Raw genomic sequence first — 19,073 nt, forward strand, 5'->3', positions numbered from 1 at the left:
ATTGATGATAGGCTAATGTAAGCAATTTACGTAGCCTGAACGTAAACAGACTGTTTACAAAGTGTTGGAGGGCGCTGCTGTATTGGAGTACCATAGGAAGCATAAAGTTAGAGACAAACTTTCGATGGCAATGGTTTTGTGTATGTGTTAAGTGTATTTAGCTCTAAGTTTTATGCTTTGCCAAAGGGTCATGTGACATTATCTACATAATTTTACAGTGTATATCATGTTTCCCAGCAATGGACTGACCATTTCCTTAAGTCTTTGAAGGTAACATATTGACAATAGACTGTGATAATAAAAACATAGGCCCTATCACAACTGTGATGTTGGCGCTAACTTGTACTCCGTAGGTCTGTACCTGTTTTAGTTTTAGCTTTCTCACTCAACATAATATTTTTTAGCGCTCCAAAGATCTACGAGGTAATTAAGACTAATTACAATAGTAAAAAAAAAACACCGGATTGTATGTCCTTCTAAGGAATGCGGTGTAAATTAATACTTTTGGAATACTTTTGAATAAAAAAAAAGAAAAGATTCCACTGAATAAAAAAGCCACTGTTTTGGTAATGTTTTTGAACATCTCACAACAATTAAAAATATAATAATTTAATTTAGCATAGCTTGTATTTATAGTTCATCAAATTAATTTACGACAATATTAGTACGAAAAAAAACCACAAATCACACACACACATGCACACACAAAAAACATGCATCAACATCATTATACGTCACTAATCACTAAGATACAGGCTGGGGTTACTCATAAAAACATGCCAATACATTTGTTATTTTTTTTTACTTTACTTTGCTTTACTTTACTTTACTTTTATTTTCTCGTTTTTTTAAAGATTTAGTCAAAACAAAATCTAATAATTGCCAATTTGATTGTAATTTCCGCGGCTTCTCATTCCTAATAGGTGGGGAGGGTTTAAACGCTCCAATTCAGCAGATGGCAGTATCTCCACCCTGAAACACATTTAAAGTTCTTCTGTGTAAAACAAGAGAGTATTGTGCATTTCAGCCTGCAGTCCATGCGTCTTTAGCCTCCTTGGCTTCTCCAAGTTGCATCAAGTTAGTGAGCGTTAAATACAAACTTACCGGAAATTAACTTTTTATCCATTAAAATAAGACTAAAATGTCACCTCTGCACATTGTACTATAAAAGAGACACATACCTTTAATAACATCACATCTGATAGTAATAATTATCAGAAATGAAAGAAAATAATAATGATAAATTATCATTGATGATGACAATTATCAGAATTATCTATATATATATATTATTTTGGAGATCCAAACCGGAAATGATTGCAAACAAATGGTAGTACTAATTTGTGCTTGACGGTGGAGGAGTAGTTTGCTAATAAACCATGAGAGGGTGTACAGCAATTTAAACTATACTATCACATTTTGCGCAGCTTCTACAAGGTACAGTTGATGCAAGTGTGTAGAAATGTTGGCGAAATTTCAAATAAGTCATGATAGGGGTGTGCTTTTGATTTAGTTGCCACGTTGGTTGTAACTGTTGAGCAGAGTGATGTTGGCTAATGCTAACATTAAACAAACCTTAGCCTATCAGTTCCCTTTGTCTCGTCAAACTTACACTTACCTTGGAGCGAACGTTTTAGTTTTAAATAATTCATTTTTGTATAATATATTGGCGGCACTGAGTTACTACACCCCGTTAGGATTTTTTTATAGAATCAAATTATTGTAAGAGTTCAAATGTGTAAATTATTTGTGCATAACGTCACGCTCAGTCTGTCAACAATCCTATGATGTAAGATCTAAGGTGCATGTTTGCTTCTGTGAATTTATGATCCTCCACCTGACTAAACTTCAGAAGACCATCAAAATTAGAAGGCCAGTAATATCTATACTATTCATGTTGCTTTGTGTAACACTCTTTAAGTTTAATGCAAATTGGCATGTATTTGTGTCATGTGTTCAGATGTTTAATCGTCTTTGTTTAGAAAGAGCACATTGGCAGAAATTAGTTTTTTTTCTTTTGATTTCTGACATTTTAATTTATAATTACATTTCTGCTTACGAGTGGAGGTGTTAATGTTACCGAATCAAATGAAATGTATTGATATAAAAACTGGATTGGACTGAATGCTGTGGTGAATTGCATCCGGTTTGAATGAGAAAATCTCTCTGGGTTCACATGTTACAGGCTGCTTTATCCCATCATTTAGCTTCCTGTATGACTGTTCACTCTTTGAAGTTTTAGCTGAATGTATGATGTTCTATGAACTTTGGAAAACGGTGTGGGAAAACTGATGGAGATATTTGTTAGTCTAACGCAGTTCTATCAGTTATTTAGAACTGATAACTTGCAGCTTAAATAATTACAGCAGCAATAACTTGTATAACACATAAGAAAACTTTGATAGTGATAAAGCTTTTATAAACCTTTATCACTCTTCAGTTCCACCTTCCTTTGCAAACATGGACAAGTCTTCCTCCAAAAGGACCAAGATGGTGACAGCCAGCTATGCTTTTACATAGTTATTTGTATGAATTACCATATCTGCCCTGTTTTAAGATCCTGAATGATCCAATGCCTTATTGTCTCCATTGGATTGTTGTCATGCTTTAACACGTTGATAGTGTGCATGTAAAATGAGTATTGTATTGCACTTTGTCTAGTCTGAAAATGTATGTGCGGTCCTTTATGGACCTTTTTGAACTGTTAATGTGCCTTTTGGAGCTGTTTTGCAGCTGAACTGCTATAGAAAGTTCATAGTGAAATCAATGCGGAAATTTTGCAGTTCGAGGACATGAATGCAGCAAGTCATGTAATGAGGCAAGCTGAGTGCAGGAGGAAAGACGAGGGAGAACCCTAATTCAAGGGTTTGGTTGCATCAAAGTGACAAGTCACAAATGCAAAAATATTTCCTCTCTAACCAAATCTTCTTTCCTGTTTCAGGTTCTAACTCTGCCAGAACACAACTACAACTACATGCAGAAACCTCTTCTTTTAATACCTCAAAAGACTCTCTTTGTAGTTCGACAACCTTTTGGAAGACTTTTCAGATGTCAGCAATTGTCACAGGTGTGCAGAGCTTTCTTTGGGTCTTCCTGCTCTGAACAGCTACCCTCACCTGTTTATGCATTCAAATTTTCAGGGGAAATCTGTCATTTCTCATCAGTGTTTCATAAGTACAGTCTTCTCCAAACCTATCCTACCTGGCTTTTCCTGCACCGGTGTTTCTCTAACCAGCCAGATATGTCAGAACAGAGGTTTGTCGTGGAATATGCCAAGCGTGGCACCGCTGGGTGTAAGAAATGTAAGGACAAAATCCAGAAGGGTATAGTGCGCATAGGGAAGATAGTCCCAAACCCTTTCAGTGAGTCTGCAGGAGAGATGAAAGAGTGGTACCATGTGAAATGTATATTTGAGAAGCTTGAGAGGGCAAGAGCCACCACAAAGAAGATCGAGGACATCACAGATCTGGAGGGCTGGGAGGAGCTGCAGGATGAGGACAAAGAGCTCATTAACAAACATGTTTCAGGTACAGCATACACATATCCGTCGAACCAGTAGGTTTAATATTGAATATGAACATTGTATAAGTTTGACGTCAGATTAAAGTTGAAAAAAGTTGTCATTCAAGTTAACTTAGAAAAATATTTTCTTTAAAACAACCATTCTTTGCTGGGGAGGAGAAAAAGGGATGTTCCCTAATTTTGAATGAGAATTAAAAAAGACTATGTTTCTACAATATGTGTGCTTTGTAGGAACATGCAGTATATTGTATTTGTGTATGTAGGTGTGTTTATTTGACAGATGGGTCTATACAGAAGTCATTCATCTTTGTACTGTTGCCTAATCTATATGTAATCTGAGCCACATTCATCAAGTGTTTTATTGCTTGTTCTAAAACTTGTTTTATAGACCTGATGGCTAAAGTTAATGCAAGTCCAAAGAAGAAAGTGCAAGGCAAATCGAACACCACTGGTCAGCTGATGGTCCCTCCTGCAGACCCATCCGTCAACGCTCCGCGCAAGTTTTCAGGCTTCACTGGTAAGATGTAACATCTGGTAGCCCTCAATGAAGCTACAACGCTAAAAACCACCACTGCTAAAAACTGTCCAGATGTCTGCAACAGATGTCTTAAGTTAACTTAAAACAGTTAGTAAAGTAATCATTTAATTTCAAGGTAACTTATTGGAACTTCTCACATCAAAAAGCTGGCACACCTCTGAATTATTTGCGTCATCTCTGACTAAAAAATGTTTCTGAAATTCTCACAAGAGGCAGACAAGTATGTTTGATTATGCCAAATGTGCTGTTTTGGCATGAAAACATGTCCTTGTTAGTGCTGTTCCCCTTTAGTTGTTCACCGTGGCTGAGTAGAGGCAACAAAAGAAAGTATTTCGGCATAAACCAGGGTGAAAACACAAGTTGAACAAAGAAAATAATAACACTTAATACCGCTCATGTCATTCAAAGTTCTGGTGCTACCACACCCAATACAGGGCACATAGCTGTAGTGGTTAGAATGAGAAAAATGTTGGGAGAGTCTGCTCATAACCTGGATAGGATTGTGCAGGAAAACCTCCACAAGAGATGCAATCTCATAACTGGGAATACTGCAGACTGGCATCTGTGGAGAAAACACAGGAGGCAGGATGTTTCTGCTCCGGCATGCAGTCCCTCTGGAAAATGTGTTGAAATTTTCAGGACAGCAATGCATGTTGGAAACTGCTACAGAGATGATGTACAACAACCAAACAAAGCCTTTGAAAGAGATTAAGAGGCGATAGTGTCATGTACTGCTCCACTTCACTGTCTTGTTAGCTACAAAGGCCGGCAGCTCCAGCAGCTCCAGCAGCCCTGGACCGTCCTCGTCTCCTGCCCCAGCCAACCGAGGCAGCAACCTGTCCTCTCAGCTTTGTGACCCTCAGCACAAGGACTGCCTCCTTAGAGAGTTTCGCAAGCTCTGTGCAGTGGTGGCTGAAAACAACAGCTACAACACCAAGACACAGATTATTCAGAAGTTCCTGAAGAAGGGCACAGGTGGAGGTCAGTGAGTCTTTTCATTTTTCTTTTTGTTTTTTGGCTCTTTGGATTGGCAGGTTTCAGCATGAAGTTTCTCCCTTCTATCCTTAGATAAATTCCATGGAGATCTGTACCTGACAGTGAAGTTGCTCCTGCCAGGCGTCGTCAAAAGTGTCTATAACCTCAACGACAAGCAGATTGTTAAACTCTTCAGCCGCATATTCAGATGCGACCAGGACGCCATGGTGCGCGATCTGGAGCAGGTCTGTTGTCTGGCAACTGTCATACATTAAATGTTGTTGTTGTTCAAACTTTGCTGTGATACCTCCCCAATACTCTTATTATGATACTTTTGGAACACCTTGAGAGAACTGTATTTAAAATTGTGTAGCCCAACCAGATATATATATATTATACATCTCCTGACAATTATCGAGGTTAATTTTGTCAAAATGAAACCTGTAAAGAAAAAAGGATAAAACACCGGTGAGAATTTATTCTATTTCATTCGCTTTATGTGTTTCTTCCTTTTCTTTGAAGGGCGACGTTTCTGAGACTGTGAGGATGTTCTTCGATGAGAGTAAATCTTTTCCGCCTGCTGCCAAAAGCCTCCTTACCATCCAAGAAGTGGACGCATCCTTGACCCGCCTCGCTCAGCTGACAAAGGAGGACGAGCAGCAGAGCGAGCTGGAGGATGTTGCCAGAAAGTAATACAGTGCATGCTCATTTTCATACTGGTCACACTTTGTAGAACAGAGCTCATACAGTAAATCATACAAATAACTTTGCAAAAGTCACAGAGATGTAATCAGTGATGTGTTTCCTCCTGTTTTTCTTATTTTACTTTTTTATCGATATTTATGCAGTTTTTGCTACTGCCTCGAGCTCGTCCAACACACACATATACATACATTATTAAGGTGTCTTTATTTGACTTTCTACTCTTCGAGGCAGAAAAAACCAGACCTCGGTACGAACTGTCAGGAAACGCTATATTACCTCTGAAGTAGCTGCAAATTTTATTGATATTTTGGGGTAAGCATCCCCCAGCTACTTTACCTGCATCCTGTGATTTTACAGTTGAACTTTTTATCAACAAACTCGAATCAACACCTGATCTCGTAGCTCCACTAACCACAAAGACTGTACTGCCTAAGCGCACAGCCCCGTGCAGAAATGAGGAGATGAAAAAAACGAAAAGGAATTGCAAGTAATTGTGCAGTGGATTCCAAAATCTGTCACGGATGCCGCCATTTTGAATTTACCGAGGGGAGCGCCGAGCATTCATCAGGGCATTAATCCCCCTGCGCATCACTCACCGCTCTCCCTTCGCGCAGCTCACCGCCACGTTCACTTTTGCCGCGCCTCTTCGCTCTCGTACATTGGAAATGAATGGCAACTGGCCACTTCCATCGCTCGCTTTGCGTTCGGTGTGAATCCAAGGTTAGGTGGATCCCAGCCATTCACTCTGAATGGGGCGAAGACTGTATCGATTTCGTACTGAGCGATTGAATCGTGTCATAATTAATGCTTTTGCCCATGTCCCAGTGAGTGTGAGATTATAGTGCGCAAAATACGGTACCTATTTTACAAACCTAATCACTGATCATAAAAATAACCCAAAAATCCTTTTTAATGCTATTGATCTTTTAATCAATCAAACACATATCAAAACTCTCCTTCAGACTCCCTCTGTGAAGACTTTGCAGACCACTTCGGGGGTAAAATTGATTTTATAAGCTCCTCTATTTTATCTTATCAAAATACAGTTTTTAATACATTGGAAAGCTTGTTTTTATATGAGGAAACACAGATGCTTGGTAGAGTTTTCTCCCAAGTAAAACCAACAAACTGCCTTTTAGACCCAATTCCCACATCACTTTTTAAAGCGTTTTATGGATTCTTTGAAGATGAGCTCTTGAAAATTGTGAATTGTTCCCTTCAGACGGGTACTTTCCCTGCTGCCCTTAAAACGGCAGTAGTGAGACCCCTTCTGAATAAGAACTATTTGGATCCTAATGTTCTTAATAACTACAGGCCAGTGTCCAACTTACTGTAGTATTAAACTTTTATTCCATATCCTCAGTGTTTCCTCTGTGGGGGCCGTCTGCGCTGGGGGCTGCGATCGGCTCTGGCTGGGATGTGGCCGTGTGGGGGGTCTGCGGCAGTGCTTCACTGCTGTGGGCCCCTCGCTGGCCCATAGCTTGGTGTGCGCCATGGTGGAGGCGTCCTGGTCGTGGGTCATGAGCAGCACCCAGTGCAGATGGCCTCCTGTGATGGTGTTTCCTGACCTGGCTCCTCTGTATTCAGCCACAAGTTTATTTTATTTGTGTGTGTGCATGTGTCTGTCTGTGTGTATGTGCTGGGGGCTGCTTTTAAACATGTAAAGTACTTAGTGCTACGTTTAATGTATAAAAAGTGCTTTATAAATAAAGTTGGATTTGATTTGATGTCATAAACTGCATTCTGGAAGCTGTAAACACTGAGAGGCACAAGAAAGTCTTTTTGAGGGTTTTTATTGGCCTGGTCCAACATGCCCTAACAACTGTAGGGGGAACTTTCTGCTGTTTGTCTAAAAAAAATAAGTGCAATAAGAATAAAATTGTTTGCTCCTAAACTCCTAAAATGCTTTGGGACTTGAGCATTTGCCTCACAGCTCTCCCCAATAATATTCTGCCTTCTCTCCTATTCACAGATGCACCAGTAATGACCTGAAATGCATCATCAGACTAATTAAACACGATTTAAAGATGAACGCAGGTGCCAAACATGTGTAAGTGTGTTTGTCTTCATGTCACTACGTTTCATGAATGCACCAGTTTTTTTTTTTTTGATACTAACATTTTATTTTTGCCTCTTTATACAGTTTGGATGCAGTGGATCCAAACGCTTACGATGCCTTCAAGGCCTCGCGTAATCTGGGAGATGTCATTGAGAGGGTATTGAGAAATCAGCAGGAGGCATCCAATGGTTCGGGACCCAGGAAGCTCCTCACTGTGGAGGCTTCCCTCATGACCCCTGTCCAGCCCATGTTGGTGAGTACTGATCCTGACATGTGACAAATGCATTTCTGATGGCTCCTCCCATTAATCTCTGTATGTGAATGCAACATAGAACTTCTTTGACGTAATGACTGGTACGTTTAAACCCATTGTGACCCAGTTTGATTTAATCAGGTACGTGAAGCTTTTCTGTGCATCGGGTTTGGTGATTACTGCTCCTATGCTTATGACACGTGTTTTTCTCATAGTTATTGCACATCTGACATTTCTGACCTTTTCCACACGAAATACACAAACACACACAAAATAGAATAGATGAACATGATGACCTCATTTTACCCCTAATACAAATTACGTTTGGTATCCACAAGAAAGGCAGCACCATAATGATGTTTTTCTTGGGTTTTTTATTTGCTTCAGGGTAAGTTTTGTAGGTTATCCATGAAGACAAACTGAATAAGAAATAGACTTCTACTTCAAGGCAGTAAATATTGCATCAAGTTTCGAAAAAGAAAAAAAGTTAATTAAAACAAATGAATAAAATCTGATGATCTGACATGTAGAGGCAAATTAATGTCTTTGTCCTCATACTAAGGGTGCTGTTCGACCTCTTTATTACAGCTTTCCTGAAGGCCTCAAGCAGACTTTAGCACTTACATGTTCAAGATAAGATAATCGAGCAATAGATCAAAGAAATGATTTGACTCGGTTCTGAAGGTCAGGTGTTCCTTTTGTGGAAATTACTCTTGAACATTTTTTATCCCATTGAGATCATCTTATGCTTAGATTAAACGAAGCAAGCTCATCTTTATCCATGTTCAGTGATAAAGGAGGGAGGGAGAGATTGCCTAACCAGTGGAATAAAATGACAGGACCTTTCCTCCAGGGGTCTATCTTTCCTTGGGTTTGGGTGAAAAATATCTACTAACACAAAATTCTTAGCAATTGGAGGAAAAAGGGAAATCCTTAGCAGTCGGAGCCTAATAACACAGGTTTTTTTAATTTATTTTTAGAAATGACAGGCTCGGATTGTTGTAAATGGCTGACAGCATTATGAAAAAGATGGCGCCCCTTTCATTGTTATTTGTGCAGAGCAGCGCGCTGATGTGATGTTTGCAAAATATTCTGATCACACCTGACCATTTATTTTAATGATGGCCACAGATATTGTGGAACTGCTTGCTTTGATTTATTTCCTCCTGATATGCTCAATATCTGTGGTCTGACTTTTGATCATCTGGGTTGGACGGTGCGGATGGGAAGAGATGGAACTGTAGTGGCCAGAGGAGTGTGAATGTTGGGAGATAATTACCTCCACACAGTCTTCAGCTCTCTCTGCTCTTGGAACAGTGTTTTCCTTCAGAAAAGGCTGCGCTTGTGTTGAATTTTCATCTCAGTCAAAATGTTTACTGCGAACATGAGAGGCTGCAAAGTGCAGTGTACCAGCAGGAGGTGTGTGCTTGCTTTTGTAGTACAATTAGCCACAGTCTGTCTAAGTGCCCCAAAGGTGTCTGAAAGCTGCAGGAGGTGAGGCTGAATATATAGTTTTTTTTTAAACTATATGATGTTATTTTTTTTAAGGAAAATCTCAGTGAGATCCTTTTCAACTTGGTATCAAACACTTTCATTAAGCTTGGCTTACTTTGAGCAGTACTCTGTACTCATTGTCCCTTGTTATTCCTTTCCAGCTGTTGATTTTAACATTATCTTGCAGGCGATTAAGTACTAACTCACCCTTTTGTTAGTGTTCATTTTAACGTTTGGACAGGCAGAGCAGCAGATTAATATGTTGTCTCCTCTAAGAGTCATTGATTTTAAAAGCAAAGCAATGTTTTTAAATCGCATATGGATACAATATTTAAAGTTATTGATTACATTTGAATCAACACTGTTGACACACCAGGGAAGTGTTTATGATGCAAAACCTATCCAAGATTATTTTTGTTAAACTTTTCGAAAAAGGAACCCCAACTCATAAGACTTATAGGCCTTAATATGCTCTGATGATCCTATAATAGTGAAATACATTGATAACAATAATAACAATATTTAGGTTTCTTCACATTTCTAACTAACTAACCACCATTACTTTATGTGCAGTAATGAGTTAAAAATTCATGTAAAATGGCCCAGCGGTCGTTATTAGTTAAAAAATAACACTTTTGTCTTCCTTTCAGTCATTAAAAACCACAATGACTAAAGTTCAAACCAAACTCAACAACAATAACATCACAAATGAACAATTTGGTCTTGAATTAAACCATCTAATGAGTCTTCCACTTCTGTTCCACTGTCTCCTTCCCACCTCGATGTCATCTTGATGTACATTTCCAGCGTTATACAAGTCATATCAGTAGGGTTCTGTTTATTGGAGAAAACAACACTAAATGCATAGAGTTGGCATTGTTTTTATAGTTTTGGTCCTTATCTATAGTCTAATTCCTGGTACTTGGACTCTGTATTTGGTGAAACAAATCTTAGGCACAACTCATGGGTCAGTAATTCGCTAATCTGAAGGAACTCTGATGAATTGTGATAAGATTGATGGCAGAAAGCTACTAACATAAGATTCAGATTGAAGTGAATGTGATGTATGTGGAGGTTGACAAAAATTGAAAAAAAAAAAAAAAACAGAGAAAAAGTTGACTTACATAAGCATTAGTTCTTTCCAGAGAGCTTAATGAATGACTATTTTTCTGTGTGATTTCAGGCAGAGGCATGTAAATCCATAGAGTACGCCATGAAGAAATGCCCCAATGGGATGTACTCGGAGATCAAGTATGATGGGGAACGTGTGCAGGTCCACAAGAACGGAGACACCTTCAGCTACTTCAGCCGCAGTCTCAAACCAGTGCTGCCACACAAAGTCAGTCTTATCTTAAGCACAGACAGCACTAATGCAAACACTCAGGCTCACAGCCCATGAGGCTGTTTACTGATGAGTGTGATCAATGATACAATGTACATAAAAATGGAATGTCTTCAGGTTGGTCCCTGTAGGATTAGCAGCTTAAAAGGTATTTTTACAGCATGAAATTTCCTGCAGTGATTTTCCCATCATTTGCCTTCTCAGCATGATGCCGAGATAGTAGAATCTGCAGGGTAACCAGCTCCACATCATTTTCATTAGCCCTCTATCCACAAGATGTAGCTGTTGTGTGTGGACAAAAGCAGCTCTGGAAATGAAGAAATGAGCAAAGAAAAACGAGCTTTGTCTCTCTTACCAGAGCTTTTCTTTCCTCAGTTTCTGTTTAGAGACGGTGTTACTGAACCTGGTTCTTTATAGCGTCTGTGGACCACTTTTAGCTCTCTAACCTGTGAACTTCTGACATTTTGCCATGTGTCGTTTTCTTGCCAGTGCATCCCATCAGCCAAATGGTTAATTATGCTCTTAGCCGCTGTAATTAGGGAGCATATGTTAATGGTAGGTTTACATAGTGTGGGGGTGAGGAATGAGGTCTAATTACAAGTTTTCTGATGTTTTTTTTTCTTGTGATGACTAACAAAACTGTAGAGCTGTTCAGATCATCCTCATGATGAAAGAGAGCAGTAGCTACAAGCCAAATGTCAAAGATCAAATGTGTGTTTTTAGCTTCTCTTTTTAGGTATTTTTTTATCGACATCAGGTTGAGCACGATGCGACTTGTTAATTAAAGAAATTGTTTTGTTACTATGTCAGACCTAATAGGAAAACCTGTCCTGATATTTGTTTTCTGTACAATGTGGTGTGTGTGTGTGTGTGTTGATGTTTCAGGTGGCCCATTTCAAAGAATACATCCCTCAAGCTTTTCCTGGCGGCCACAGTATGATATTGGATGCTGAAGTTCTCCTTATTGACACAAAGACCAGTAAACCTCTGCCCTTTGGGACCTTGGGTGTACACAAGGTGAGAACAACACGCTCAGTTTTCCCTTTTTAAACATTTTTCTTCCCCCAAACAACATGAAGTTGTCACAAAGATATTTTTTTTTTCCTTTTTGTGAGCGATTATACTTCAGACTTTTCTCTCCTTCCTTCTCCTCTCAGAAAGCAGCCTTTCAAGATGCCAAAGTGTGCCTTTTTGTTTTCGACTGCATCTACTTCAATGGTGTGAGTCTCATGGAAAGGTAATGTTCACACTTTGCCTTGAAACACCTTTTGTATTCCACTGAACAAAGAATCATCCCTGAAGTGAATGATGCAAGGAAACTTTAATGACTCTTTGTCCAAACCTCATAACACTCCTTAACTGAACTCTTCAGTGTTCTTGCTTTGTGTGTTTTTGGTTTTAACGTTAGTTTTCCACATGGGTTTGCTGGTTTATTCTCAGATTTTAAGCTTGAGCACTAATGTGTCTGATGGAGACATTCGGCATTCGACATTCGGCACAATTGCATACACAGTTAAGTCATGCTAAGGTTAAAGTTGAGCTACATTTAGGCTATTTAATTGGACCGCAATCCTTATCCCAACATACATGCACAGGGATTTCAAACATTCTGCCGCTTCTAACTTTCTCTGTAGGAGAAATCTTTTAAGCGAGGAGGCATTTAGTCTTAATGGGCTGATTTTCACAACTTCTCACATGTTTAGTCTGATATAAGAGACGGAAAATATATGAACGAGAGCAGCTTTATTGGGGATTCAGCTGTATAAATATACATGTAAACTTTACTGTTTTTCTTTTTTTTTTTTTTACAAAAAGATGCTTAAAGATTGTTAAAAGATGTTAGTTTAGATACAAGTAGGAGATATTTAAAGCCCAACTGCACTACCTGATGTCTCAGTCTGGTTTGGAGAAGCTAGATTTCGTAGTCTGGTTCTGGTCAGTCTGGTTTCCTAGAGTCATGTAAACAGGCAGAGGACTAGTCTTCAGTATCTACCTACCCTTCGAATCCTCATGAGCAACGCAGTCAAAACTAATATAATCTCCTTTTGTGAATATTAAACAAGCAGTCATGGTTTTTGCCTCTTTCAAAAGAGCTGATACATGAAAGAGATGATCAGAAAGAATGAGCTTCTGTGAAGAAGCTCTGACATTGCAGACAGTTTTCTCACTGACACGTCACAGCAATTAAAACATACTCTGTTAAAAATCGCTGCCATTTTCTCCCTCATATACTGCCATGTCTCTGTTTGTTACATTCATGGGTAACATACCCTGCACTGCCATGTTTCGTGGAAAATGCGTGATTATTTAGTGATTATTCAAACATTTGTTTAAAATTTGCTTAACAACCGGATTAAACGCATCTATTGGCTAACAGTCACTGGTATTGTATGTTCCAGGCCTCTGTGTGAACGTAGAAAGTTCCTGCATGACAACATGGTCGAAGTCCCCAACAGGATCCTCTTCTCAGAGATGAAGCATGTCACCGTAAGTGTTTAGTCTGACTTTTCTTCCCTGCTGTATGTACTTATCTGTAGCTTGTGATTCCATGTGTGTGTTTGTCTCAGAGGGCAGGGGATCTGGCTGACATGATAACTCGTGTCATCAGAGAGGGGCTTGAAGGTCTGGTGCTGAAAGACTTAAAGGTCAGTGATTTCCTGGTCAAGTAAAATCAAAAACCTGAACTGTGACTATAGGTGTAGTGGAACGATGATGATCAGGCTTCACATCTGTTTCTCAGAGCACCTACGAGCCAGGAAAGCGCCACTGGCTGAAAGTAAAGAAGGACTATTTGAATGAAGGGGCGATGGCAGACACAGCTGACCTGGTGGTGCTGGGGGCTTTCTACGGGAAAGGCTCAAATGGTGTGTAAAGCTGGTAATCCTCCCAGTTATTGATGCTTCATCTTTCCCACTCTGACAACCGTTTCCCCTTCAAGCATTTAAAACCATTGGAAGTTTTACTGTTATTCACACATTTAAAAATGCTGCGAATATTCAAGGTAATTGATGTTCATGTTTAAGTCATCATACAGACCTCTTCTGCAATAATAGAGTATAAGATCAGAGGGTTACAAAAGGAGCATAGGTCAAATCTAAATATATGAACAGACTGTGCATCTGTTGTGTTCAGACAGCATAGGGAAATGCAATACTCTGACATTGGGAACACAAAACAAAACAAAAATATGCAGATACAACATATTGCATGAGGAGAAGATGCCACTGGGCAAATCAAAGAAGCAGACAAGACATGTGGGCAGAGAGGGGGTGTTGAGAAGCATATAATGGGAACATAACAAATGCAATGAAAGGTAAATTCTCAAAGCAGGGCTTATGAAACATCTCATGTAGTTTGAAGACAGGGTTAGAGCAGAAATGATAAATCGGATGTCAAACTGTCAGAAAAGAGTGGGATGCAGAAAACAACAGCTGGCAAAAGACACTGCAAGTTCAGATGAAGAAGATTGTTTTGTGAGGCTAAATGAAAATATTAAGCAAAGGCGCGCACACGCAAAGCCTGTGAGATAATCCTCTTAATGCTATACTTGTTCTTCTACCCACCAGGGGGCATCATGTCCAGTTTTCTGATGGGCTGTTATGACCCAGACTCCAAGAAATGGTGCACAGTCACCAAGTGCTCCGGAGGCTATGATGACGCCTTGCTGGCCAGGCTCCAGAAAGAGCTGGATGTGATCAAAATCAGCAAGGTCAGAGAGGATCCACTTAGGTGCCTGCCTGGAATGCTGAGCTGATGTAATACAGTCAAACATTAATCGTTTGTGTGTGTGTCTTTGTGAAGGACCCAAGCAAAATCCCTGGCTGGTTGAAAATTATCAAGAACTATTATCCAGATTTCATTATCCGCCATCCTGAGGTGAGATTTCACTACTCAGCACATGTTATTTCCCTGTGGGCCTGTTCATGTGGAGGCTCGTTGTACATGTGGATACCGCAGACACTTTGAATTAAATGATGATGTAAACGGATCATGCACATCTGCTGAAATGTATTAATTAAACAACTGTGGAGAGCTGAGAAACAATGAGGAGAGCTACACTGCAGAACTGGTCACATGTTTACAGACTACACAGAAATACCTGGAACTCGAGATGGAAAGGTTCCGAGTTAAAATGACCCTCTGTAGCTTCCACAATTGAAAATAATACCAAGAAATGAAACACACAAATCCGTCCTTTTAACCGGAACTTTCATGATTAGATTTTTTTATTCTTTCATGAAAAAAAGTGGTCTCATATATTTGCCTTTTCATTTGTTTCACCTGCTATTTTCTTTTCTGCAGCAAGCACCTGTCTGGGAGATCACAGGCGCCGAGTTTTCTAAATCAGAAATGCACACCGCTGACGGCATCTCGATCCGCTTTCCCCGCATGACAAGAATCCGCGATGACAAGGACTGGAAGAGCGCCACCAACTTGCACCAGCTCAGAGTAGGACTCGGCTTTCTGATTCATATGGCTTGCAGCACACATTTCCTTAAACGCAGCAAACAGAGGGCCCCATGGGAAATAATTATGCACTATCACTTAACAATTGAATTTTTAATGAGAAGGCAATCCTTAAAGATTCATTAAAAATAGGCTACTCATAAGGTGTCTCCTGTGGGAGTGGCTGGTGCTAATTACTTTCCATTCTAATATATGATGGAGAATAGATGAGAAATGGGAGGCCATGTCACACAGATAAAAGGGATGAAATAATTAAACCCACTGTTTAACAAAACACCTGTGAGATTGAAATGGCGAGGAGGACGTGGAGCAAATTTGTATTCTGACAAACAAGATGAAATAGTGGTCCAGGCTGTAAAAGATGCCTGAGCTAAATTATTTGAGCCTGACAGGTCTTCAATCTTCTGTGACACAGAACATTGCATCTGTAGGCTGAAGCTCCTGTCATTATTTCATCACCGCTAGGAGCTGTACCGCATCTCGAAGGAGAACTGCGACTTTAAAGTGACAGCCGGTCCTTCCACATCCAACGATGACAAAGGGTCATCAGGGGGAGACAGCGGCGGAAACTCCCCATCGGCCTCATCCCGCAGAAGTGCTCCACCTAAAAAGACTAGTAAGTACGCAAGCCAACAGCAGAAAGCGGAGAAGAACTGCAGCACCAGGATGTGTTGTTTTACGCCATCAGTCAGTGATAAATCGGGTTGTTTAATGCTCTGTTATGATTCGGCCTGTTTCACATTATTATTTCTCTTTTAGGCAGAATGTTAGGCAGCAGTGAAGCATAATAATTCACTCAAGCCATCACTCTGACTTTGTCAACCTGTAGTTCATAGCCAAATATAAGCAGCTGTTGCATCCCATTAAGAGGCTTCAGTTGGTGAAAGATTATCCTTATGTCTCCCCAGTGACTTCTTTGACACACTCAGTTACCATCAGCTTTATTGTTTGTCATGTTAATCAAGCAGCTGTCCAATCAGAGCAGAATGAGCCTTTCAGGTGAAGTAAGGAAGCTAAGACAAAGTGTCGTCCTTGAAAAAGTTGACCGGAGGTGTTGCTGCAGTGTACAGTCTGAGCAAGTGATGGGATTTTTGAACATTAAAGTATACAAAATTAATTTTAAATAAGTATGGGTTAGTCTCTTTACTCTTTAATGGGTTAGACAACTTTTAATCTTCCCTATAGTCAGCTCCTCCTTCTTCAACACTTAAACTGAGTGACTCTATCACTTTACAGGCAACAGCACGCCATCCAAACTGAAGGTGGTGAAATCTGAACCTCGCACTCCTGGCTCAGAGGGACCCAGTGCAAAGAAGGTAGTCGCTGCACATTTTAGCTGCAGCTAACACATTTTCATTTTAAATCGGTCGATTATTTCGTGCATTGGTTGATTAATTTAATGCTCATTTTCTGTTTAGTTAACATTGGCTATTGTTATAACCATAACTTCCATTAATCTTTCGAGTGCCTGTAATACTGATGAACTGACCGGTGTCGTTTCCCTACCAGGCTAAAAAGAATGAAAGCATGCACAGCAATGGACAAACTCAACCAAAACCGACCTCTCAGCTGCTGGAGCCAAGGAATGACAAGGTTGGTCAATAGCAGCTCCCACAACATTTAAAGATGACCTGTTGATGGGCAGCAATGCATGTATGAATGAATGTATATGGCTTTGCAGTTCTGGTCATCAGTTCTGTTTATACTAAAGTACTTACCAGTAACTGATGAGGATGTGAAGAAGGTAAAACAAGTCCAGAGCAGGAAACAAATGCAGTCTGACAACAGTGTAACCACAATATGTTTGTATTGTAGATGACAGAGCAACTGAAATGATGCTAACAATTTCTGATTTACTCCATAATGACCTGATGATGGTACACGAGTTCACTTGTGCCCATGTTTAGAAGAGGACTCGGGTTTCAACGGGTTACAAGGAAAACTGCATTAGTGCACAGTTGTTAAGTACAGCAGTGTCTTTCTGTTCAGTCGTCATGTTCTGAGAGCTTAAAACAACTTGAAGACTTCAGAGTTTATGTCTTGCGCCACTGGGTCGTTTGAGTGAATCAGCCACATTTCACAATATCAATAATACAGACAGAAATGTTATCAGAAGTGAACATTCAGTGATGTAAAAATGAAATCCAACCAAACCAAAAGTAAGCATTCCTGTTCTCTGGTGGAGCTGAAATGCTGCTGAACTACTTCACTGATTGGCAATAAAAATGTTTTAACGCTTAGTTTAAAGCACCGTTGGTGTATAATCCCACAGGTAGTTGGAGCTTGCTGGGCAGCCGGATCAGAGCCACAGTATGTTTAGAGAGACAAATGCTGCCATGTTGACACTTTGTGTTCCCTTTAGACACTGCTGGACATTTTCAGCGGGGTGAAGCTTTTCCTGCCCGTCTCCACGCAGGACTTTGACAAACTGAGGAGGTACTTTGTGGCATACGACGGAGACCTTGTACCAGATTATGACGCTGCCTCAGCCACTCACACTCTGGCTGAACCCGAGGAGAACAACCAGGCCCTGAGAGTCTCACCCAGCTGGATCTGGGAATGTATCCGCAAGAGGCGCGTTGTGCCTCCCTGTTGATAGGAGGAGAGGAGAAAAACCCATTTTACACATGATTTTCCTGACCATAAAACGCTGTTCATCACAGTAACTTGGCTTTAGCTCTTTGCTGAACAGTCCATTATTGGAGTTTACTTGCAGGGCAGATTATACACAATCCAGTTTGGGAACAATACACCAGACTGTTCACAACACTGCTCCAAGGTTGTTTTTATTTATGTTTCTTTGGACTTCTTACACTATACTAGACTTTTGAAATATTTTTCTTTGTTGGATTGTGTATCCCGGTGATCTCCAATCGACCAGTATTTGAAGAAAGAAGGTTCCTTCTCTAGATGTACAGATGTAGTTAAAGTCACTAAACATGAAAACAGTAAACCATGAATTGCATTTTACACTTTAATCCCAGAACAGATGTTAAAATACATCTGCAGCCAAACTAAGACGAGGGTTTGTAATGCGCTTCTGAAACGACTTTTTACAGAAATTAAATTTAAGATCATGAACTGCCATTAGGACTAAATCAAAATGTTAGGTTTGTCAGTTATATAGCTTTCACTAACTTGTACTAGAACAACTTTCAGTAAAAGCGGTGCTTTTAACGACTGTCATAGTTCATTTGTCACAGCACAACAACTGTTTTTTTCCTGTTATGTGTGTGTTTTTTTTAGAGAAAACTATATTTTCAACCACCATCAAACAAGAGGATTTTTTTTGTTTGTTTGTTTTTTAAATGATCTGCACCCAATGGCACCTTTTAACCTTGCCTTTGGGAGATACTACAGGTTCACTGTCTTGTGCAGGGATACCTGGATATGTGCAGGATTGAGCTACTCAAACACCTGAACTACTCTAAGGGCTTCCTTTATCCAAAAGCCAATTCATTTATCTTTACTTCTGGATCCCAACACTTTATACAGTATGATGAAATGGCCCTCCTACATTTCAGCGGATAAAAGTTCAGAGTAGCCTTTCAAACTGTGGAACACTATGAGCTGCTTTACCTGACAGATGTAAATGTGAAATAATTTACTATGACGTCCATCACTCTCAGGCCAATGATACACATCATTAGCAGAGCACCACACTGGCTGTCTCTAAACTGGTCACATTTGAAGCTAATAACTGAAGTCAATCTCAGCT

At 39.9% G+C, this 19,073-nt stretch overlaps 1 protein-coding gene across 1 annotated transcript; it reads left to right on the forward strand.

The window, feature by feature from the left end:
• Nucleotides 1-1,335: 1,335 nt before the first annotated feature.
• On the forward strand, nucleotides 1,336-18,531 carry lig3 (ligase III, DNA, ATP-dependent). Its single transcript, XM_072374651.1, has 21 exons — nucleotides 1,336-1,437; nucleotides 2,942-3,527; nucleotides 3,911-4,039; nucleotides 4,817-5,041; nucleotides 5,129-5,280; nucleotides 5,558-5,724; nucleotides 7,713-7,790; nucleotides 7,884-8,052; nucleotides 10,730-10,885; nucleotides 11,774-11,905; nucleotides 12,046-12,125; nucleotides 13,288-13,375; nucleotides 13,456-13,533; nucleotides 13,629-13,752; nucleotides 14,455-14,597; nucleotides 14,690-14,764; nucleotides 15,191-15,337; nucleotides 15,821-15,971; nucleotides 16,592-16,671; nucleotides 16,865-16,948; nucleotides 17,718-18,531. The coding sequence occupies exons 2-21, from the start codon at nucleotides 2,975-2,977 to the stop codon at nucleotides 17,949-17,951; spliced, it is 3,045 nt and encodes a 1,014-aa protein (XP_072230752.1). The 5' UTR covers nucleotides 1,336-1,437; nucleotides 2,942-2,974; the 3' UTR covers nucleotides 17,952-18,531.
• The last annotated feature ends 542 nt before the right edge of the window (nucleotides 18,532-19,073 follow it).

The sequence above is a fragment of the Leuresthes tenuis genome, unplaced genomic scaffold (genome assembly GCF_036924035.1).
Source record: "Leuresthes tenuis unplaced genomic scaffold, fLeuTen1.0.hap1 SCAF_21, whole genome shotgun sequence".
In the NCBI taxonomy this organism is placed as follows: Eukaryota; Metazoa; Chordata; class Actinopteri; order Atheriniformes; family Atherinopsidae; genus Leuresthes; species Leuresthes tenuis.

Coding starts and splice junctions, on each gene's coding strand:
- lig3 (XM_072374651.1), top strand. CDS start 2,975: ATGCAGAAACCTCTTCTTTTAATACCTCAAAAGACTCTCTTTGTAGTT. Junction 10,886..11,773: donor AACCAGTGCTGCCACACAAA/GTCAGTCTTATC, acceptor TTGATGTTTCAG/GTGGCCCATTTCAAAGAATA. Junction 11,906..12,045: donor GGACCTTGGGTGTACACAAG/GTGAGAACAACA, acceptor TTCTCCTCTCAG/AAAGCAGCCTTTCAAGATGC.